This window comes from Papilio machaon, chromosome Z, assembly GCF_912999745.1.
Source record: "Papilio machaon chromosome Z, ilPapMach1.1, whole genome shotgun sequence".
NCBI lineage: Eukaryota > Metazoa > Arthropoda > Insecta > Lepidoptera > Papilionidae > Papilio > Papilio machaon.
The window spans coordinates 6,744,956-6,770,373 of record NC_060016.1 but is presented as its reverse complement, the minus strand read 5'-3'; the positions used below and the strand labels follow the sequence as shown (position 1 = coordinate 6,770,373).

At 34.4% G+C, this 25,418-nt stretch overlaps 1 protein-coding gene across 1 annotated transcript in view; it reads right to left on the bottom strand.

The window, feature by feature from the left end:
• The window catches only part of LOC106717004 (dynein axonemal heavy chain 5), a 67,616-nt gene that overhangs the window by 21,243 nt on the left and 20,955 nt on the right, over window positions 1–25,418 (bottom strand). The window contains exons 14-17 of the mRNA XM_045685981.1: window positions 7,709–7,763; window positions 7,368–7,507; window positions 6,983–7,131; window positions 6,099–6,228 (exon numbers count right to left, since the gene is read on the bottom strand). Coding sequence (XP_045541937.1) covers window positions 6,099–6,228; window positions 6,983–7,131; window positions 7,368–7,507; window positions 7,709–7,763 — 474 coding nt within the window. The remainder of the gene's footprint in view (window positions 1–6,098; window positions 6,229–6,982; window positions 7,132–7,367; window positions 7,508–7,708; window positions 7,764–25,418) is intronic.

The window sequence follows — 25,418 nt, the reverse complement described above, 5'->3', positions numbered from 1 at the left end:
CAGATAAAAGCAATTAATGTTACTGTGGGTTTCCAATTCCGAAAAATATAATTCCACAACGGTTATATCTTAGTGAAATTAGAACAGAACATAGTATGGTGTAACACATGAGATACCTTTACACCCTTGTTTAATTCTGCGCAGACGAAGTCGCGTTCAATAGCTAGTTATAAGCTAGATACACGAGGTGTGTTTCCGTACAAATAAAATAAAGCCTTCTCGATATCTATGAGGTTCTAGTACTTTTTCAGGATTTACTCGTTGTTGTTGTCATAAAATCCGCATGCGCATTTCAATGGCCAGAAACATATATGAATATCGTAATAGTGACATATAGGTAGTAAGGTGTACGTCAATTGAAATAGTTTCAATAAAACCTTCTTACATTTTCTGTTGACCTAGTACAGCTGCGGGTAAAATATTCTTAAAGCTTCCGCATGCGGAAAAACTTCATCATTGCTTTTGTTGACCCGAAATATGTATAAAATGGGAGTAATATTAATGAATGGATAAATAAATATTATTTGTAATATTTTTAAGCAAAACTTAGACCAGGAAGTCATATTTAGGATTTCTCGCGATTTTTTTGTTTGGAATTTGAACCCGATGGTGTCCAAAACAAAAAGAATTTTCTGTCATGACAGGTAGTAGTTTGTTAGAATTGTTAGAAAAACATTGTCATATTGTTCTTTGTCACTTTATTTATTTATTTATTTATTTACAATACAATAAAAAAACCTAAAATAGAACTATGTCCCACAGTTACCAGTAACCACTTCAAGAAATGAAAATAATTTAGAGAATATGTTTCTCTACAGATTTTTTAGAAGTGGAAACTCACGGTGAGCCATATACAATGAAAACCATGGAAAACTAAATAAATTGTACTGTTTCTTCAAATAGAAAAGGAGAGAATATGTTTTTGTACAGGTGTTTCAGAAGTGAAAACTCACGGTTAGCTATACGGGTAGTCACTGTACCAAATACATTCTCGACATCTATGATGTCCTAGTAATCTTTCAGTATTTACCACGTGGTCATCCTGAAAATCGCATGCGCACTACGACACCCAAAGTGAGCTGTTCTTTTACTGTAATTTATTATAACCTAAATATACTAAAGAAGGTAATAAGGCCTAGGTATTGTATTAATATTATCTTACTAATATTATGAATTCGAATGTTTAGATGGATGGATGGATGTTTGTTAGAAGGTATCTCCAGAACTGCTAAACAGATCTCGCTGAAGTTTGACATAGATGTAGAATATAGTCTGGAAAAACATAGGCTAGTATTTTTTTTAACTACGCGCAGACGGAGTTGCGGCTGACAGCTAGTTATATACATATATATCCTTTACAATGAAGGTAACGCAAACGAAACAAACTCATCGAGTTTACGCTTGTTAGAATCGTCACGACGAGTAGTTTGTCTTTCGATGTTAACCAGGGTCTGATGATGGAGCTTTTCTTTTGGATTTTTATTTTAGAGCATTCAAATAAAACTTGTTTTTAAAAGATTTTTTACTATTATCTTTTTTATTTTATGTAATATACTAGCGACCCGCCCCGGCTTCGCACGGGTGCAATGCAAAATATACCTACTACAGAATAAATGCACAATTTATTTAAGGTACTTAAATGGATAAGGATTAATGCTGTATTGTTTAAAATCACTTTGTAAAAGAATAAAAATGGTTATGCTGGGTTATCCCTAAGAGATAGACATATACCATCGCGGACTTTTTTGTTGAACTTTTTAAGGTGAACAATACTGTAGTACATTATTTTGGTCTATCTCGTAGGGTTCAGCCAGCGTTTGCAATATAAGCGCAAAAAAACGTGCTTATTTACGACATCACATTAGAAAACTTTAAATTTATCAGTGTTTCTCTACTATATTATGCATTTATTATACATACAAACCTTCCTTAAGAATCACTCTATCTATTAAAAAAAACCGCGTCAAAATCCGTTGCGTAGTTTTAAAGATCTAAGCATACATACGGACATACAGCGAAAGCGACTTTGTTTTATACTATGTATTGATGATTATGATTTGTTGACAAAACTAACAGTGACAGCAGCGCATTTCTCACCAGACCAGATAATCTTGTCAAACTATACAGCAACAAATGTTACAGTGAGTTTCCACTTCCGAAAAACATGTAAAAGTATTTAATTATCTTTTTTTTTTCAAAGAGGTTACGGGGGAAATGACAATGTGTTTGTGTGTCTGTACTGTTTCGGAAGTGAAAACTCACAATTAGCTATATTCAATGTACAAATAACATTCTCTACATTCATGAGGTTCTAGTACTTTTTCAGGATTTACCTCGTGTTCCTCGTGAAAACCCGCATGCGCATTTCATCGGCCAAAGGCAACTTTGAATAACGTGATTGTGAGCTTTACTGTGAAGGTAATAAGAGTTAAGGCGTACGTGAAACGTTAAGTTATTTCAGTAAAACTCTCACTAAAAATTTCTGTTGTTCTAGTACAGCTGCGGGTAAAATATTCCTAAAGCTTCCGCACGCGGAAAAGCTTCAATCGTTTCTCGTTCCTGAAAACAAAGTTTGCCCTTCTATATTTATAAAAAAATATGAAAATCAAATATTTATTATTTATCAGAAATTTAGTTTAATAAAAACAAGCGGATTCCTGCAGTTGCGTACATATTTATTGCGTATTTTCGTCGCAAAAGTTCTGATTTTTTCCAACAACGAAAGGAAGAATTATTATTTTTTTACAAAGAGACTTTAAAAATTCTGTTTAATGTTCCCATTCCGAAAAATTCTCATTCCAACACGTGATTTTATTTTATAATAACTTGCAACATAGTTTCGATAATTTATTTTATTCATAGAATAAACATTGGTTCCTTCACTAATTAATTGAAAGGAACTTCGTTCCATCCGGGTGTCCCTTGACACCTCTCAAGTTTTTTTTATCATATACTAGCTTTTTCCCGCGATTCCGTCCGCGCAGAATAAAAAAAAAAAGAAAACGGGGTAAAAATTATCCTATGTCCTATTCCTGGTTCTAATCTACCTGCCCACCAATTTTCAGTCAAATCGATTCAGCCGTTCTTGAGTTATAAATGGTATAACTAACACAACTTTCTTTTATATATATATATATATAGACTAGCTTTTACCCGCGACTCCGTCCGCGCGGAACAAAAAATAGAAAACGGGGTAAAAATTATTCTATGTCCGTTTCCTGGTTCTAAGCTACCTGCCCACCAATTTTCAATCAAATCGATTCAGCCATTCTTGAGTTATAAATGGTGTAACTAACACGACTTTCTTTTATATATATAGAAGATATTTAGTAATCTACACGTCCGAGTTCGATGCCATTTACCAAAGTGTTTTTTCGACTTTTCGAATTTCATATTTCATATTTATTTATTTATTGATTTATAATACAATGTTAACCTAAAATACAACCATGTCCTGCAAATTATTTAAACAAATTTACTGTAGGATCAAAAATTTTAATTTAAATTTAAATTAATATAAAATAAACGTAAATAAGTTAAGATAATTAAAATTAAAATAAATTTAAGGAAAGTATAATTATATCTCCGTAAGCGGTGAAGAAAACAAAAAAATGGGATGTAACCTGCACATATCTGAGAAGAAATTTAAAGATGTGCGTGAAGTCAACCAAGCAAAAGTCAAGAAAAAGCTTGATAAGTCATAGTCAAACTTAGAGTAGACCTCGAGTAGTGACGTGAATGAGCTGACGACATGTTGTTATATATCCAACAAGCTAAATGTAATGTTTCCATGCTGAAAGTGTTTTAATAATAAACTCATTAAATGATTCATTTTTACTTTAAATTTCCACCGTTGTCGAAAGATAACTGGAAAGTGGAGATCAACAGTTAATGAACATAACGAACATTACAGTGGGCGCGTATCTGGTTACCAATCACCGTTCACGAACTTACAATCTAACGACCAAAAATGATCCTATCAAAGAAAAACAGGAAAAAAAAGAACAACAACGTATGGCAACGTATCTTTGTTAAAGGTCCCACTGGTCTTTGCCCCCGCTCTTATAAAAAAATCTATTTATTATTCCATAATATACATAATGCATCGTGATTAATAATTATTTTCTATGCCTGTGTCCAAACTAACGATGGTTGATTTTATTAATGTTTTTTGTGTTTTTTGTTTTACTCGGTGGGCGGGCGAAGTAAGTAAGTGTAGTAAAGAAGGATTTTTCTGCATGCGGATGAAATTTTACCCGCAGCTGTACTAGGCCATCAGAAAATAAATTAGTTAATCATAACAAAGTTTCATGTGGTGTTTTTGAATACACGTGGTAAAAAAATGAAAAATTACCAGGACCACATCAATGTTCAGTAGAATGTTTGAGTATTGAATAATTAAGCTTTTAATACACAGACAAGCGATAGCAAAGCGAAGACGGAATGCAGAGTTCTCGCCTTCCATATTTATTTTTTTCGCCATATTCAGCCAAGGCGTTCATATATTGAAACTTTTTGCTAGTATTATTTTTGAAATATAAGACTTTTGACATTGTTTTGACATTTGTATTGTAGCGTCCCCTGTGTTCAGCTAATTTTTAATAAAAATAGTGATTTGTTTTATACTATTACTTTTATTAGATATAAAGTATTTTCTGCGATTATGATGTACAACGCAGGCCATGCAATCATGGGACTGCTCTGATGCAACATGTCACCAGAATCAAGGAGGAATACCAAAGCTTCATCCAACCGATAGAAGTTGTCAGGAGTATGTATATCTGTTCTATTGTGCGCTCCTAACCAAACAGCCTGCGGCAATGAAGAAATTATTCATTCGAATTGTATTATTTTCAGGGACCATATCATAAAATTATTTTGATTGATGAAATTGTAGACGTTTTATGCGGATGTTTCAAGAATATTATATCCTCAGCTGTACTAGAATATAAGAAAATAATGGTATGTTTTAATTTATACAATTTCACATTTAAAGTAAGCCTTATTATCTACTGCCTAAAGGTTATCTATCGTAACGGTATTTTCAAAGATAACCTCTCTGACTCTGGTTGAAGTGCGCATGCGGGTTTCGTGAGGTCCACGTGGGTAATCCTGACAAGTTACTAGGACGTCATGGAAGATGGAGAGGTTGTTTAAAGGCAGAATATTTGCGTCAACCGAGAAATTATCGTTCGATATCATGCTGTACTGTAAACCTCACTCTCATAATAACTGAACTCGTGGCCCGTTGCAATGCATTGTATTGCTACGTAAAGAAAAATTCTGGAACAGTTTTTTAATAAATATATTTTTCTAACAACCCTTTCGCGTATTTGCATCACATTTTCGTTAATGGTCGCCTTAATAATAGTGGCCTTTTTGGGTCGATTCCCTAATTAGTACAATTGGTTAAAATGGTTGATGTTTAGTCAGATTTAATCAAATATTTATTATGGAAGATTTAATTTTTTTTTGATTCAATTCATAACAGTACATATATCGCTCGTAAGTGGTCAGTGTCTAGGAATTGATCACATTTTTTATGACAATGCTTTAAAGTAAAGAAATAATCTTTTAGTTCAAAATTTTGTCTTGGTCACCGCGTGCGGAAAATCCAAGGAATTTTACCCGCATCTGTACCAGGTCATCAGAAAACGATGGTTAGTCGTTTAACAGAGTAAGGCACGTGGTCATGGTTGAATTGCGCATGTGTTCTACGCCAAGATCACGTGGTAGTCGTACGTCATTTGTACTGAGCAGATTGTGTTAAGATTGAATTTTATTCACTTAAACAGTGATGGTATTCGTATTTTAGGCCTGCGTAAACTTTTAGTCACTGTTTTCGCGTTTTTAGAAACTAAAAATTGAAATATATATGCGGCTACAAGTATTGTTGTAGCCAATAAATGTGTGATGCAATATACATAGCCATACTAAGTAGTCCTCAATTGAATATAAGTAAGCAGAAGCTACGGGCTTTAAGCATTATTGAATGTTATCACACTTTTTTCTCAATTGGGCAAGTTGAAAAACTAACGAAATAAGTATGGTGGGATGTAACAAGCAAAAGGAGAAATCAATATTACGAAAATTACCACTAGCTTCGTTATCCTTAGAGAATTGTTTGATAATAAGGTCCAGACCTCGTCGTGTCACTTTGATGAGCACGTCTATTACTTTTCTACTATAGTATCGACGCATTTCACTCACTGCATTCTTCACCATTTCCTAAAGAAAGATAAATAAGAAATAGTAATCAAATGAATAACATAAAATCGTTATCACCACAACTAAAAAAACTATTCAACTCGGATTAGTTTGGCAATTAATCTTACTAATATTATAAATGCGAATGTTTGGATGGAAGGATGTATGGATGCATTATTGTTAGAAGATATCTGAGGGTATCTGTTTGAAATTTGGAATAGATATAGAAAACGGTCTGGTAGAACACATAGGCTACTTATGATCTCAGAAATAGGTTCGGTTCCTGTGGGATACGTTTCATTCACATATGTATATACTTGATAACTCCGCAACGGGTCAACACATCATATTTAAATTTGGCACAGATACAGAAGATAGTCTCGAGTAACAAACGAGATTCATTTCAGCCTTTTTTAAATTCTGCGACGAAGTCGGGGGCAATATATTGTGAACAATAAAATTATTCTTTTTCTTGCAAATTAAGCATAAAAACAGAACAAAACAGATCCATTTCTGAAACGTGGACACAGAAACATATTAATATCGCTAAATTTTTGTATGAAAGTGTTAGCTGTGGAAAGCTAGTGTTACCTTTAGTAGAGAACAAACATCATCACTACACACACACAATAGAACGTCATCACAAATAAAAACTTGTTGTTGTAGCATGCAACAACTAACTAGCGTGACGTAGCGTAAGTGAGTCGTAGTCTCCGACAACAAGTCTCTGCTTTTTCCGATCCCATATCATACATCAAATCCAACATCCTAATACCTGCATGCCTTTAGAGAGTCCACCAGCGGGTGTAGAGAGCAACTTGTGAGGGTTGTCGAAGCACTCCCATACCGCAGACCAGTCTTGTTGGCCACTGCTCGTCGACTCGTTCATAGTGGACGCTGCACCGCTCCCAGTTTGCATCTCGTCTGATTCAAACGTCATTTATCTTTTTATAGTGGGCGTGCACATATCCCTTGAAAAATAGGGACTCCAATATGAGTATTAATACAAAACCACTGTAGTCGAAACCCACAGTAAGAAAGAGTGGCGTTGTTATGGCGTTTAGTTATTAGAAACTTGTTCTGTTGAAATGCGAATTGGCGTTCCAAAGGAATGTTACAAAAATTGTATGAAATATAATAAAATACGAGAGATGTGACACCTTCACCAATGAGGAACTCGAAGTCGGGGTTTATTTCTGTCGGCTTGATTTGCTGAGCCGCCTTCTTCACCAAGTCCAGAACCTCTTCGACAGCTTCTTCCACCATCAAGCTCTTTCGGTTCAACTCAATGCATGCGTTGCTTTAACCAACATACATTTGCATTTATTTAAATCATTCATTGCACTATAACTAAACAACATGCAAGATAAATAACAAAAATAACATAAAGATCAAAGGTATTTCCAGCGTATGATAAATGGCGATAATTGGCACTGTAAAAAGTGTAAGTTCTAGTTCAGTTGATTTTTTTTGAGAGATGAAAAGATTTTGACCATCTTACCGACTTCCAGATTCTACGTGCTCGATAAACTCCTCCATGGACCAAGGGACTTCTTCTGTAATTAAAAAAAATAATGAATTAAAATTAAATATGTTAATGTAATGGCCGGAATTACTGTATATATCGATAAAACCTAACTACTAGTTATATTGAAATCCGATGTTTTTGTTTATTTTCACAGCATTTGCTGAATAAATTTACGAGTACTTCAAATACACACCTTCAGTTTAGATTAAACACTCCGATTGTGTTAAATAAAACTGTGTAGTCGGCATAAAATACTGAGAAACATCAGCAATCAAAACCAATTTCATGTGGGAAATAGATTTTTTTTTATTATATTTTATGTTGCTCCAAGCCTCTAGCCTTTTTGTTTTTTAGTACATTCTTTTTATTTTTACCTTCTATTTGCATTATATTTAGAATCACTCTATACGGTAACCGATATATTTAACAATTGTTTAAATGTCTAAATGACTTTTGGTTATTCGGTTTCGTCGGAGAGTTAGGATAGCTGGCGTGAGTCTATGTCCCGCCCACATATAAAATATGCGCCGTGGATTTGATAGGTTTGGTATCTTTTGTAAAAATGGGATTAATTTCAATATTTAATTTTTTTAAAGGAAATCAATGGCTGCCATAACTAAAAATTTGTTGCTAGTTATGTCATTATTATTTTCAGATGCTAGCTCTTGAACTATAACAGGTCTGTGATGCTAAAATGTCCAAAAAACTGCTAGGATCGCAGAAACGCAAGGAGATGAATTAATGTTTCATCTCTTTTCCTCTCATGAAATAATCCTATTTTCTGTCATTTTCGAGAATGAGCAACCATGTGTCAGGAGGTCTAAGGTAACAGGAATACATGCGATAAAGGAGTAAAGTTAGTCTAAGAGCCATATAGCTTTAAATCTATGCAACTACAACAGGAACAATTTTATTTAAGTATATTGCAGAAAATAAAAAACTGTAACATTAAATAATCATACATTAAATGTATGATTACTTTATATTAAACAACTTCAATGTAAAAAGTACGCAAAATAAACATAAAATTTTTCCGGTACAAATAAATAAAAACCTATTTTGAAAATTCAATGTTTAATCGTTTTAATGAACTGCTGAAATTACTTTTCGAACCTTTTCGATTCCAAGGTTAGGCATAGTAGATTTTTATTTAGAATATTGTCCCTGCACTTCTTAAAAGTGTAAACACATCTTTTAAAAAATTCCTTGACCAATGGAATGTGATGCATAATTTTTACCGGCAAGAATACTAGAAGATCAGAACCGTAAGGTAGATCAACCGAGAGTGAGAAAATTTAGCGCTTTCCCTTTTTCTCTTTGCGTGAAAATGTCATGAAATTTCACGATTGGTAGGATTGTGTGGAGTGAGGCATCTCTGCTTTTATGATGCTACGCCTCTTGTGGGGCCAGTAAACTCGTTTGTAAACTAAACTCTAAACTGTAAGTAAACTTTCTTGGTAGAAATATAAATAATTTTCAACTACTAAATAGGTCTATCATAATTACATTTTTATAGAAAACAGTGAATTTGTATCAGCTTATCTAGGCTATACTTAATAATGTATTTATCTATACAAAAAATGTAGCAATGTCTGCTTACGCAATTCATCTGGCCACAACTGGGGCGTGGCCTGTGGAGCACGCAAAATGGCGAGAAATTTGCACGTTCTCCTCCAATAAAGTTATGGCGTGAGTCAAAATTTATTTCAAGTGTTTTTGTTTCATATTTTAATAATTATTTATTAATCAGATATCGTTGTATTGACCGAATAAGTATATTTATAATACACCTATATTAATCGAGTGAAATGCAAATGTTCCACATTTAGTAAGATCAAAGGTACAAAGCTTATCTCCTGAAAAAAAAAATTACTACCTTAATAATTTACAGAATTCCTGGTATTGACAATATTAAATCTAAATTATTATTTCAATTAAACGCCATATACCACAAAAGTCGTTAACTTAAAAGTTATTTAAAGTAGCGGTATGTATACTTATTTAGTTTAATTTGTCCATTGAAAATTTTAGAACGATGCAGAATTTTCACGCGGTTGAACACCAGGGCGACATGATTCAAGGCATTGCTAGTACATCAATGTTATGTAATCCTAGTTAAACTTCTCTCTTGTCGCTCTAAAGAGTGGGACGAGGCTTTTGTGTCCCCGTGGTAATAATTATGATGTTTTCAGAATTTATGAGTAAAAATACCAGTTTTCGCGTGATAATTTCTTAAATGGTAATTTTACTTTAAAACCACACAAATATAAAAGAACATGTACCTTTTTAAATAAATTTCAATTGCTGATGTGGGAACAAATCGAATTCTTACTTAGGTCAACAAAGAAAAAAATATTTTTTTGTAATTTTTTTTGAGGCAATTTTGCTAATGAGCTTTTTAAAATCTAATGTAAAAGTTGAAAAAGGTATTAAAGATTAATTAGGTTTTTGTTAAATATAGTTAAAAACGTGAACACTTTAATTTTTGACATTTAATAAACATAGCTTGAATAGAAACTAAAAATTCAATAAAGCCCATCAAAAAAACCAGCCGGCTGCTGAAAATGTAAGGGCGGCAACGTCTGTTATTTTCGTCCGCATCAATACTAGGGTAGAAGAAATTTAAAGAGGTTATAAGGCTACATTCATATTTGCTCGCTCTTTCTCCAGGGTAAATAAATTCAGCCAATTTTTCATAAAATATTCTGGTACTCTATAAATATAATTTAACAATTTTCTAATTTTAGTCTTCTTTCCCTACCCACTCATTTCTTATAAGGAAAGGATTGGAAGGGGAAGTGGATTTGACGAAGAAGGGGACACATAGGAGGAGAAATATTCTCTTTCTGATCGTCCCCTCCTCAATTGATTAAAGGTATCGGACGCAACGCATCTGCAATTGCGGATGTTTAAGAGCAGCGGTCGCTTCGCTATTTCATTGAATCCATGTGGCCGCTTGCTTGTTTGCCACCTAATACTATAAAAAAAATGTTTGATAACAATTTCGAAGAATTTAAAAAAAAAAAATCAAAACGTCCTTCGTACACTAATAAAAATATAAATGACACGTAGGAAAAGAAGGAAGATGTCATTTTTCAGTTACATTCCGCGGAAACTTCAGTGTGCTTGTGCATGAAAGCATGAAAACGACAGCGCGATGCAGAAGTAAAGCCCGCACGAATACCAGGTCGGCATAACTGTATAGTAGTTAAATGCCTTCGTTGCTCGCCCTAGCTCTCTCGCTCTCTCTTGAATTTTCCGACGGTGAGGCTACGTAGCGTTTTACTGCGCATGGCTGTGCTACACAAATCAGACTCACCGTAGACGTGTACCGTGTATAATATAAATATACGCGGACTACGTGAATTTATTACACTAGTGGAACACCCACGTGTATTCAACGTATACGGGGTACGCTTGCGCACTACTTTAATATCTCCTCCCTTAGGTTACTGTTAACCTAGTACTGCTGCGGATGAAAACATTCCTGAAATCATCCGCATGCGGATAACGGTTGGTTGTTTTTTCACAGAAACAGAACAGAAAATGAAAACACACTACACTGACAGACTAAACAAATAAATACTGGCAAAAGCGGGGGTTTAGGAGGGTTCGCGAATTCTTCCTTATCGTTAATTTGTGAATGAATTTAAAAAAATATTCCTTAGTAATTGATAATTAATATGCTATGTTATATATATATATATATATATATATTTTGGTTTTATAACAGATGGAGTTAGAAAAACATTATAATACAAATAAAAACAAAATGATACGATAGATAACAATACACAACAAACACATCTAGATATAAATTGATATTACTGTCATAAAACCCAAATTTGAAAGAGTAAATAATTAATTATTAAATAGTAATTAGTAAATTAGTGTACCACAAAACTGTAAACATTGTAGGATGTATTTATAGGGTACTTTTCGCTCGTCCTGACAAATTTTAAAAGATAACACGAACTCATGTCACATTAATACTAAAATAAGTATATGGATATATTGATAGTTTAGGGAAAATCAAGCAATATCTAAAGGCAGCGAAAACAGCGAATCATCCGCGTGTAATTAAAAAAACTGTAAGTACGTAAGGTTAGTTCATCTATTCCCCTCAAATATAACCACAGGGTGTTATAGATGTCACCCTTTGAAAAATATAACATTCTGTATAATGTGAACTATGGGGCTATTCCTGTAATTTATCTCTCTTCCAAACTTTATGCAGATCTGTTTAGCCGGTCTGGAGTTTCGCGATAGCAAACATACATCCATAATCCATCCATCCAAATGTTTGTAATTATGATGATATTAGTTATATATTTTTTAATACAGACGACGACTAAATTTGTTTATTCATAACCAAATATGCGAACTCTCAAGACAATTACGAAATAAGTCTACGCTAGTTGTTGCTGAAATTAAGTTAAAAAAAATATTGATTAATAATTAATATTAATAATATAATTAAATATTATTATTTATTATTATTATTATTTTAATTAATATTTATTTCATATGCGGAAGCTTGAAGAATATTTTACCCGCAGCAGTACTAGGTAATCAGAATGTTAGCTTTATCACCACAGAGGTTATATATAATTTCAGCACTAAAAGCAGCTTGTAGTGGTTTAAGTGCGCATGCGTTTTTCATGACGACCACGTGGTACGTCCTGAAAGATTACTAGGACCTCATGAATGTCGAGAAGGTTTTTGTTCATGAAATTTGTCTAACCGTGAATTTCTTCAATCTACGTGTCTACATTTGTTTCGGCATTGTAAAACCTCTGTACCTTTAATTGCTCTATCTATATTTTTTCCCTGTCAATATTGTTATAGGCCATAACTTCATCAGCGTGAAATGAATAATAAAACAACAGCTTGTGTTCCTCCCACGAACATCAGCCACCTTCTATGACCGGTCCCGTCAAAATCGGTCCAGCCATTTTGGAGATTACCCGCAACAAATGTGGACTTGCGGACAGACAGACAAAAAAATAAAAAATTGAGCGTTTGTTATATATAACATGCAAACACATCCTGTGCACTGTATAACATAGTTCACACAGACGTCCTTTTTTATTAAATACTAGCTGACTCCATCCGTGCGGAATTAAAAAAAACTTAATACTTAACCTAACGCTTGGCATTCAGGCATACTTCGCTGCCGAATTACGCGTAGAGCGGGCGTTTCTATCGGGTATCCACCACAAATCTAAATACGTACTTTTACGTGACCCGCGCTCTAGTGACAGACTGCAAAAAACGTAAATACGTTGCCCGCATGCCAAGTGTTAAGTGTTCTTGACTATGTTCTACATCTGTGTAAAATTTCAGCGAGATCCATGCAGCCGTTTGGGAGATACCTTCAAACAAACATCCATCCATCCATTCATCGAAACATTCGCGTTTATAATATTAGTAAGATATAGATTGCTACACTACATTGATTTGTCAAGTCAACACGAAGTTTACTTCATTATCGATGATGGGATAAATTTTATAGGATAACACGACATTTTGCCAGAGTCACAACAAAGTTGTTTGAAAGGCGCATGCGTTTTTCAGGTTGAGCACGTGCTAAATCCTGAAAGATTACTAGGACCTCAAGAACTCGAACGGGAACACCGTATTTAGAGAAAACCATATTAAATATATTTTATAGCCTGTGAATTTAACAAGTCCAACTTTATGGCTGAATATCTTTTAATTTAAACCACGGACTAATTTATATTTAATAATTAAAATATTAATCATTATTTTATCACGTGTTGGAATGAGAATTTTTTGGAATGGGAACATTAAACAGAATTTTTTAAGTCTCTTTGTAAAAAATTAATAATTCTTCCTTTCGTTGTTGGAAAAAATCAATAGTTTCGCGACGAAAATACGAAATAAATATGTACGACACCGCGGGAATCCGCTAGTTTTTATTAAACTAAATTTCTGATAAATAATAAATATTTGATTTTCATATTTTTTTATAAATAAAGGGCAAACTTTGTTTTCAGGAATGAGAAACGATTGAAGCTTTTCCACGTGCGGAAGCTTTAGGAATATTTTACCCGCAGCTGTACTAGAACAACAGAAATTTTTAGTGAGAGTTTTACTGAAATAACTTAACGTTTCACGTACGCCTTAATTCTTATTACCTTCACAGTAAAGCTCACAATCACGTTATTCAAAGTTGCCTTTGGCCGATGAAATGCGCATGCGGGTTTTCACGAGGAACACGAGGTAAATCCTGAAAAAGTACTAGAACCTCATGAATGTAGAGAAGGTTATTTGTACATTGAATATAGCTAATCGTGAGTTTTCACTGCCGAAACAGTACAGAAACACATTGTCATTTCCCCCGTAACCTCTTTGAAAAAAAAAAACTTGAGAGGTGTCAAGGGACACTCGGATGGAACGAAGTTCCTTACAATTAATTAGTGAAGGAACCAATGTTTATTCTATGCATAAAAAACTTAAGTCTTCACAAGAAGTACATTTTATTTCCCGGGAAGGTTTCCTCTTCTGAAAAACTTATGCAGAAACACATTGTTATCAGTAGTAAAATCTGACTTACAAATAATGCAAAAAAACTTTAGCACTATCGAAAATCGTGGAAAATACGTTGGGATAAAACGATCGATATTGAGGACTTCAACCTCCACAAAGCTTTCGATCTGTCGTTTAACATAGAAACACCCTGTTTAAACTTGAAAGGATAAGACCAACTCTTGTCACGGCAACAAATGTATTTGAATTTAGGTATGATGACATCAAATAATATTAATATTTGCAGCTAGCAAATTGGATTAAAAATTAGATTTAATACTAAAGATTGTTCACTACGAATGCCTGATTTATGTGGTTAATCAATTAATGTGTTAAAAAGCCCTCCTTCGACAATTCTCATTATCCGAAAAAGTTAGTAGTTTTAACTGAATAAAATGTCTCATTTGATGTAGGCCTTATTACCTTCTTTAGTATATTTAGGTTATAATAAATTACAGTAAAAGTACAGCTCACTTTGGGTGTCGTAGTGCGCATGCCATTTTCAGGATGACCACGTGGTAAATACTGAAAGATTACTAGGACATCATAGATGTCGAGAATGTATTTGGAACAGTGACCTATACCTAAACGTGAGTTTTCACTTCTGAAACACCTGTACAACATATTCTTTCGTATCCTATTTGAAGAAACAGTACAATTTAGTTAGTTTTACATCGATATTTTGTTAATTAATTAAGAAACGGCTTAACTCACGTTTGATCGTCCAGTGACGGCACCGACTAGTTTCGAACCCATGTCAATTCCGAAAAACATAACTCCTCAACGGTTCTACATATCTTATTGAAATTAGAATAGAAAATAGTATGGAATAACATATGAGACACTTTACACCCTTTTTTTAATTCTGCGCAGACGAAGTCGCGTTCAAAAGCTAGTTATAAGCTAGATACACGAGGTGTGATTCCGTACAAATGTTTCAGAAGTGTAAACTGAAGGTTAGCCATATTCAATGTACAAATAAAAAATGACATAAAAGGGAATATATGACAGACAGCTACAGTGAATAAGAACCTTATGACACGATACTTAATCACGGATAAAAATATATTTGAATTTACGGAAAATCATGTCGAATATTATCAATGATTATAATATACTCGTAATAATATTAGACTTCCTTCCACAATTTTCATTTTCCGAAAATTGTATTCTGTTTAATGCCACATTTCATACAGACATTACCATTCATTCATTTTTTACCTTCATAGTAAAGGTTATAATTACAGTACTCGAAGCTGAGTTTTTTGGTGTTGGAAGTACGCATGCGTTTCAGGATGAAGAACACGAGGAGAATCCTGAAAGATTACTAGGACCGCATAGATGTCGGGAAGGTTGATTATGGCGGACCGCGAGTTTCCACTTCTAAAAAGTTTGTACATTGTCATCTCTCGTAAAATCAATTTTTTTACAGGATATGCAAAAAATAATTGAGGACTATTGAAAATCGTAAAAATTGTACTTAAACGATAAATATTATTTCTGTCTACAAAGCATTTGATCTGTCGCTTAATAAACATCTTGTGTAATATAAACTTGAAAGGATAATATGAACTCATGCCACTAAAACAAATTCATTTGAATTTAGAGAAAACATCACCATCTCCCTGGCCTTATTCCACTCACGTGGGGTTGGCGCACAAGGTTTTATAAAACTTAAAGTTTTGGCGTAATGTTTACAGCCGGCCGCCTGCCTGTCCCCAACCGTGTTTAGAAGAATACATCAAATATTTATAATTTGTGTGCTAGTAAATTTATTTAACATTATTCTCTATTACGAACAACTTTTTTATTAATTAATAATGTTTTGAGTAGATTTTATTCAATAATCATCATTATCCAAGGAAAGGTTTAGTGGGAGTTTTCTATTCAATGTCACGTTTCATGAAAGCCGTAAAACGTTCTTATTAGGTAAAAATAATTACGATATTCCAAGGCCTTCGTTGTTAAAGTGCGCATGCGTTTTTCAGGATGGACACGTGGTAAAGCCTGAAAGATTACTAGGACCTCATAGATGTCGAGAATGTATTTGGTACAGTGACTGCGAGTATAGCTAACCGTGAGTTTTTACTTCTGAAACACCTGTACAAAAACATATTCTCCCGTTTTCTATTTGAAGAAACAGTACATTTTAGTTAGTTTTCCATGGTTAACATATTCTCTAAATTATTTTCATTTCTTGAAGTGGTGACTGGTAACTACTACCTGTCATGACATAATATTTCCTTTATTTAGACACCATCGGGTTCAAATTCCAAAAAAAGATCGCAAGAAAAACTTAATATGACTTCCTGGGATAATTTTTGCTTAAAAATATTACAAATAATATTTATTTATCCGTTCATAATATATTACTCCCATTTTTATACATATTTCGGGTCAACAACAAAGGCTATGATGGAGTTTTTTCGCATGCGGAAATTTAAGAATATTTTACCCGCAGCTGTACTAGGTCAACAGAAAATGTAAGACGGTTTTATTGGAACTGTTTCAATTGACGTACACCTTACTACCTATATATTTAAGGTCACTATTACTATATTCATGTATGTTTCTGGCCATTGAAATGCGCATGCGAATTTTATGACGACTACGAGTAAATTCTGAAAAAGTACTAGAACCTCATAGATGTCGAGAAGGCTTTATTACTTTATTACACTTCTGAAACATTTGTACGGAATCACACCTCGTATATCATCTAGCTTATAACTAGCTTTTGAACGCGATTTCGTCTGCGTAGAATTAAAAAGGGTGTGAAGTATCTCATGTGTTACTCCATACTATGTTCTATTCTAATTTCAATAAGATATGTAGAACCGTTGTGGAGTTATGTTTTTCAGAATTGGAAACCCACAGTAACATTAATTGCTATTATGTGACAAGGATATGAGACACGATGTAAACGACGTTGCTATCACTGTTAGTTCTGGCAGAAAATATGTAAACTATGTTAAGGCACAAAAAATGACGTAAAATGAAATATATGACCAGACAGCTACAGTGAATAAGAACCTTATGACACGAACTTCATCACGGTAGAAAATATATTTCTAGTTATAAGACTTCCTTCCACAATTTTCATTTTCCGAAAATTTTGTATAATGTCACATTTCGTGCAGACATTTACCATTCATTCATTTTTTACCTTCATAGTAAAGGTTTACAGTACTCGAAGCTGAGTTTTTTGGTGTTGAAGTACGCATGCGTTTCAGGATGAACACGAGGTGAATCCTGAAAGATTACTAGGACCGCATAGACGTCGGGAAGGTACATTGATTATGGCGGACCGCGAGTTTTAACTTCTTGTACTCCATTGTCAGCTCTAGTAAAATCAAGTTTTTTACAATAAATTCCAAAAATTATTGAGGACTACTGAAAATCGCAAAAATTAGATAAACGATAAATATTATTCATGTCAACGAAGCATTCGATATGTCGCTTAAGAAACATCCTGTAAAATATAAACTTGAAAGGATAATTTGAACTCATGTCACTAAAACAAATTGATTTGAATTTAGAGAAAACATCACCATCTCCCTGGCCTTATTCCACTCACGTGGGGTTGGCGCACAAGGTTTTATAAAACTTAAAGTTTTGGCGTAATGTTTACAGCCGGCCGCCTGCCTGTCCCCAACTGTATTTAGAAGAATATATCAAATATTTATAATATGTGTGCTAGTAAATTTAACATTATTCTCTATTACGAACAACTTTTATTATTAATTAATAATGTTTTGAGTAGATTTTATTCAATAATCATCATTATCCAAGGAAAGGTTTAGTAGGAGTTTTCTATTCAATGTCACATTTCATGGAGGCCGTGAAACGTTCATAAATAGGTAAATAAATAATTACGATATTCAAAGGCCTTCGTTGTTAAAGTTCGGATGCATTTTTCAGGATGGACACGTGGTAAAGCCTGAAAGATTACTAGGACCTCATACATGGCGAGAATGTATTTGGTACAGTGACTACGAGTATAGCTAACCGTGAGTTTTCACTTCTGAAACACCTGTACAAAAACATATTCTGTCGTTTTCTATTTGAAGAAACAGTACATTTTAGTTAGTTTTTCATGGTTTTCATTGTATATGGCTCACCGTGAGTTTCCACTTCTAAAAAATCTGTAGAGAAACATATTCTCTAAATTATTTTCATTTCTTGAAATGGTTACAGGTAACTACTACCTGTCATGACAGAAAATTCCTTTTGTTTAGACACCATCAGGTTCAAATTCCAAAAAAAAAATCGCGAGAAAAACAATATGACTTTCTGGGCAAATTTTTGCTTAAAAATATTACAAATAATATTTATTTATCCATTCATTATATTACTCCAATTTATACATATTTAAAGAAAGAAAGAAGAAAGAAACTCGTTTATTACCACACAAGTACAAGAGAAAAAAAAATCGCACCACATATTTATGAAAATAATTTAGAGAGATGTGGTAAAAGGGGCCTACTCAGCGTATGCAGAGACGGCCTAAAGCAGACCCTGCGCTGGTTTTCAGTTGGCTCCTTTACATCCACCTGAATAATTACATAACATGGAGGGATAACTCAGTCTATTATATTATATAACATCCACTTCAATGATCGAACAAAAAACATACAAATGACAAGTAAAAGAAAACAAAAAAATAAGGTAACCTAACTTGAAAAATACACATTAAGAACTAGTAACATTTCAATGACAAGAACACAAATGAGAAAAAAAAATCAAACATTACATGATTGATTTTGATACTATTAAAACACCATATCTGAAGTATATTAAAACAAGTACTACTGTTAAATGATAATAAAAAAGGATATAATGAGGTTTAAAAAAGTGCAACAAACCGCTTTATAATACTAATATAAAACATGCGTACTAAAATTATTGATTTATTTGTGACTCTATTAAGTGTTTTTTGAACTTTTTAGCAAAAACATTTAGGGTCAACCAAAGCAATGGTGGGAGTTTTTCCGCATGCGGAAGCTTTAAGAACATTTTACCCGCAGCTGTACTAGGTCAACAAAAATGTAAGAAGGTTTTATTGGAACTATTTCAATTGACGTACGCCTTACTACCTATATGATAAAGGTCACTATTACGATATTCATATATGTTTCTGGCCATTGAAATGCGCATGCGGATTTTATGACGACTACTAGTAAATCCTGAAAAAGTACTAGAACCTCATAGATGTCAAGAAGGCTTTACTTTATTAATACATTGAATATGGCTAACCTTCAGTTTACACTTCTGAAACATTTGTACGGAAACACACCTCGTGTATCTAGCTTATAACTAGCTTTTGAACGCGACTTCGTCTGCGCAGAATTAAAAAAGGGTGTAAAGTATCTCATATGTTACTCCATACTATGTTTTATTCTAATTTCAATAAGGTATGTAGAACCGTTGTGGAGTTATATTTTTCAGAATTGGAAACCCACAGTAACATTAATTGCTATTATGTGACAAGGATATGAGACACGATGTAAACGACGTTGCTATCACTGTTAGTTCTGGCAGAAAATATGTAAACTATGTTAAGGCACAAATAATGAAGTAAAAGGTATGAGCTTCATTTAACAAGTACCTTTCCACACGATACTTGATCACGCGAAAATATATATTTGAGTTTACGGAAATTCACGTTAAATTTTATATAATGAGTTATATAAGACTTACTTCCACAATTTTCATTTTCCAAAAATTTTGTATAATGTCACATTTTGTGCCGACATTTACCATTCATCCATTTTTTACCTTCATAGGTTAATTACAGTACTCGAAGCTGTGTTTTTTGGTGTTGGAAGTACGCATGCGTTTCAGGATGAACACGAGGTGAATCCTGAAAGATTACTAGGACCGCATAGATGTCGGGAAGGTACATTGATTATGGCGGACCGCGAGTTTTAACTTCTTGTACTACATTGTCAGCTCTAGTAAAATCAAGTTTTTTACAATAAATTCAAAAAATTATTGAGGACTATTGAAAATCGCAAAAATTGTACCTAAACGATAAATATTATTCATGTCAACGAAGCATTCGATATGTCGCTTAAGAAACATCCTGTAAAATATAAACTTAAAAGGATAATATGAACTCATGTCACTAGAACAAATACATTTGAATTTAGAGAAAACATCACCATCTCCCTGGCCTTATTCCACTCACGTGGGTTTGGCGCACAAGGTTTTATAAAACTTAAAGTTTTGGCGTAATGTTTACAGCCGGCCGCCTGCCCGTCCCCAACTGTATTTAGAAGAAAATATCAAATATTAATAATATATATTTACAGCTATTAAATTTAACATTATTCTCTATTACGAACGACTTTATTATTAATTAATAATGTTTAGAGTAGATTTTATTCAATAATCATCATTATCCAAGGAAAGGTTTAGTAGGAGTTTTCTATTCAATGTCACATTTCGTGGAAGCCGTGAAACGTACATAAATAGGTAAATAATAATTACGATATTCAAAGGCATTCGTTGTTAAAGTTCGCATGCATTTTTCAGGATGGACACGAGGTAAGCCCTGAAAGATTACTAGGACCTCATACATGGCGAGAATGTATTAGGTCCTTACATATAAAATTGGCGTTTTGTATGGGAGGAACAAAAAGTCGAATATTTTTTAATATAATATATTTAATTAATCAAAGTATGAACCATTATTTTCTATGCACTTTTGCCATCTCATAGGTAGTTCATTGATCCCTTTACTAAAAAAACCAGTCGGACGGGAATCAATAAAATCTTTGAAGGCGATTTGGACTGCCCCATCGGAGTTGAATTTTTTCCCTTGCAAGGTTATCCAAATTTCGAAAAAAATGGTAATCTGTTGGAGCAAGGTCCGGGGAGTACGGAGGATGTCTTAGACTTTCCAATTGAAGCTCTTCTAATTTAGTAGCCGTCTGTTGCGCAGTGTGTGGTCTAGCGTTGTCGTGAAGCAGCAGTGGCGTGGAGCGATTGACCAGCCTAGGTTGTTTAGCCGCTAGCTTTTCCATCATGGTTTGCAATTGCTGACAATAGACATTAGCCGTAATAGTCTGGCCAGATTTGAGAAAACTGTAATGAACAATACCGGCACTAGTCCACCAAACGCTTACAAGTAACTTTTTTGGGGTTAATTTTCGCTTGGGGTAAGATTTGGCTGGCTGGCCAGGATCCAACCATTGCGCTGAGCGCTTCCGATTATCGTAAAGAACCCATTTTTCATCACAGGTAATGATTCGGTTTAAACTACCTTCATTGTTGTGCCGGTTTAGTAATGTAACGCAACAGTCGACGCGCGTTTGCCGGTTTGCTTCAGTCAATTCGTGAGGTACCCACCTTTCAAGCTTTTTAATCTTCCCAATTTGCTTCAAGTGAATTAAAACAGTTTTATCACTAACATCGCAGCCTGCAGCTAACTCGGACGTGGTTTGCGATGGATCCGCTTCCACAATAGCCTTCAACTCTTCATTATCAACTTGAGGGTCAGGCCGTCCACGGGGCATGTTCTGGAGATCGAAATTTCCAGAACGAAAACGTTGGAACCAAAAACGAACTGTGTTTTCTTTTGCAACACGACCGCCATACACATCATTCACCCTTCGATTCGTTTCCGCAGCACTAGTGCCACGGCGGAACTCGTACTCGTAAATAATGCGATATTTTAAGTTTTCCATTTTGTAAAATGAGTGACGCAAACAGAAAAAAACAGAAGAAAAAAAACAAATGAATGACGGTCATCGAGCCACAAATACATGAGTCTTTAGCTGTACAAATTTGAATTTGGAATTCCTTACCAAAGAGGAGAAATTCGTGATTAAAGTGGCCAGTACGAAAAACGCCAATTTCATATGTAAGGACCTAATATTTGGTACAGTGATTGCGAGTATAGCTAACCGTGAGTTTTTACTTCTGAAACACCTGTACAAAAACATATTCTCTCTTTTTCTATTTGAAGAAACAGTACAATTTATTTAGTTTTCCATGGTTTTCATTGTATATGGCTCACCGTGAGTTTCCACTTCTAAAAAATCTGTAGAGAAACATATTCTCTAAATTATTTTCATTTCTTGAAGTGGTTACTGGTTACTACTACCTGTCATGACAGAAAATTCCTTTTGTTTAGACACCATCGGGTTCAAATTCCAAAAAAAAAAAATCGCGAGAAAACCTTAACATGACTTCCTGGGCTAATTTTTGCTTAAAAATATTACAAAATAATATTTATTTATCCATTCATATATTACTCCCATTTTTATGCATATTTCGGGTCAACAAAAGCAATGATGAAGTTTTTCCGCATGCGGAAGCTTTAAGAATATTTTACCCGCAGCTGTACTAGGTCAACAGAAAATGTAAGAAGGTTTCATTGAAACTATTTCAATTGACGTACACCTTACTACCTATATGTCACTATTACGATATTCATATATGTTTCTGGCCATTGAAATGCGCATGCGGATATTATGACAACAACTACGAGTAAATCCTGAAAAAGTACTAGAACCTCATAGATGTCGAGAAGGCTTTACTTTATTTGTACATTGAATATGGCTAACCTTCAGTTTACACTTCTGAAACATTTGTACGGAAACACACCTCGTGTATCTAGCTTATAACTAGCTAATGAACGCGACTTCGTCTGCGCAGAATTAAAAAAGGGTGTAAAGTATCTCATATGTTACTCCATACTATGTTTTATTCTTATTTCAATAAGGTATGTAGAACCGTTGTGGAGTTATGTTTTTCGGAATTGGAAACCCACAGTAACATTAATGGCTTTTATCTGACACACTTATATTAGACACGATATAAAAGACGCGCTGCTATCACTGTTAGTTCTGGCAGAAAATATGTAAACTATGTTAAGGCACAAAAAATGAAGTAAAAGGTATGAGCTACATTTCACAAGTACCTTTCCACACGATACTTGATCACGCGAAAATATATATTTGAGTTTACGGAAATTCACGTCAAATTTTATATAATGAGTTATATAATAAGACTTACTTCCACAATTTTCATTTTCATCAAATTTCAATCCGAAAATTTTGTATAATGTCACATTTCGTGCCGACATTTACCATTCATTCATTTTTTACCTTCATCTTATATCTATATATATAAAAGAAAGTCGTGTTAGTTACACTATTTATAACTCAAGAACGGCTGAATCTATTTGACTGAAAATTGGTGGGCAGGTAGCTCAGAACCAGGAAACGGACATAGGATAATTTTTACCCCGTTTTCTATTTTTTATTCCGCGCGGACGGAGTCGCGGGTAAAAGCTAGTATATATATATATAAAAGAAAGTCATGTTAGTTACACTATTTATAACTCAAGAACGGCTGAATCGATTTGGCTGAAAATTGGTGGGCAGGTAGCTTAGAACCAGGAATAGGACATAGGATAATTTTTACTCCGTTTTCTATTTTTTATTCCGCGCGGACGGAGTCGCGGGTAAAAGCTAGTATCTATATATATAAAAGAAAGTCGTGTTAGTTACACTATTTATAACTCAAGAACGGCTGCATCGATTTGACTGAAAATTGGTGGGCACGTAGCTTAGAACCAGGAAAAGGACATAGGATAATTTTTACCCCGTTTTCTATTTTTTTATTCCGCGTGGACGGAGTCGCGGGAAAAACTAGTAGATTATAATTACAGTACTCGAAGCTGAGTTTTTTGGTGTTGGAAATACGCATGCGTTTCAGGATGAACACGAGGTGAATCCTGAAAGATTACTAGGACCGCATAGACGTCGGGAAGGTACATTGATTATGGCGGACCGCGAGTTTCCACTTCTAAAAAGTTTGTACGTTGTCATCTCTCGTAAAATCAAATTTTTACAGTTAATGCAAAAAATAATTGAGGACTATTGAAAATCGCAAAAATTGTACCTAAACGATAAATATTATTTATGTCTACAAAGCATTCGATCTGTCGCTAAAGAAACATTCTGTAAAATATAAACTTGAAAGGATAATACGAACTCATGTCACTAGAACAAAAAATACATTTGAATTTAGAGAAAACATCACCATCTTCCTGGCCTTATTCCACTCACGTGGGGTTGGCGCACAAGGTTTTATAAAACTTAAAGTTTTGGCGTAATGTTTACAGCCGGCCGCCTGCCTGTCCCCAACTGTATTTAGAAGAAAATATCAAATATTAATAATTGTTAGATATAGGGAGTAATGACACGACCGTTAGCTGAGTGCAGACTGGTTTATTCGCGTACTTGTCAAACTGACGGCAGACGCAGCAGCCGTACGTCAATGCGCATAGATTATGCGCTTACATATACAACATCCCTCCCCCCCTAGATGGATGTAATATACAATATTAAACACATATACAAAACAATACATACACATAAAATAGGAAATCACAATCTTAAAATGGTTGGAATAACAATAATTTGACAAAACATTATTAACTAAAACTTTCCTCATCCAACAACACAGGGCGCCTAACCCCTCTGGTCAGTGTGACATTGGGGTGGTTCAGTGGCGGCGTGGCCGGAGGCGAACATGCCTCTTCACCCTCCCCCTGAAGCTGAGCCCCTACTGCAATGTCCTGTGCCACACCTGGCTGTTGCGAGGAAGTCTGTCCTACAGGACTACCGATTGCTATATCGTCACAATCCCAGGTGTACGAATTATACCCGTTGAAACACATTAACTGATTTTTATGTTTTTTAACTTTACATAAAGAGGTATTGTCTTGTATTACATATAATACCTTCCCGAGTCTCTTAATTACAGTCCCTCTGAGCCACGAAGACTTTTGATTATTACCCGTAACCAATTTGTATAACACTTGGTCACCCGGAGAAAAATAAATTATGTTTTTCCCCCTATGTGCGTCTATTTGCGAGCGCTGTTTGCGTTCTACAGCATCAGTGAGGCCGGCGAACGACGACGGCGGTGTTCTGGGATTCAATAAATCCAATCGCGACCTAAGTTTCCGCCCGTACACCAATTCAGCCGGGGAGAAGCCTGTGGTCGAGTGTACTGAGTTGCGATAATCAAACAGAAATTTCAACAATCGTAGTTTACTTTCTTTTGCTGTCCGGCTACTCAAAACACTACTTTTAATCCCCTTCTTTACCACCTT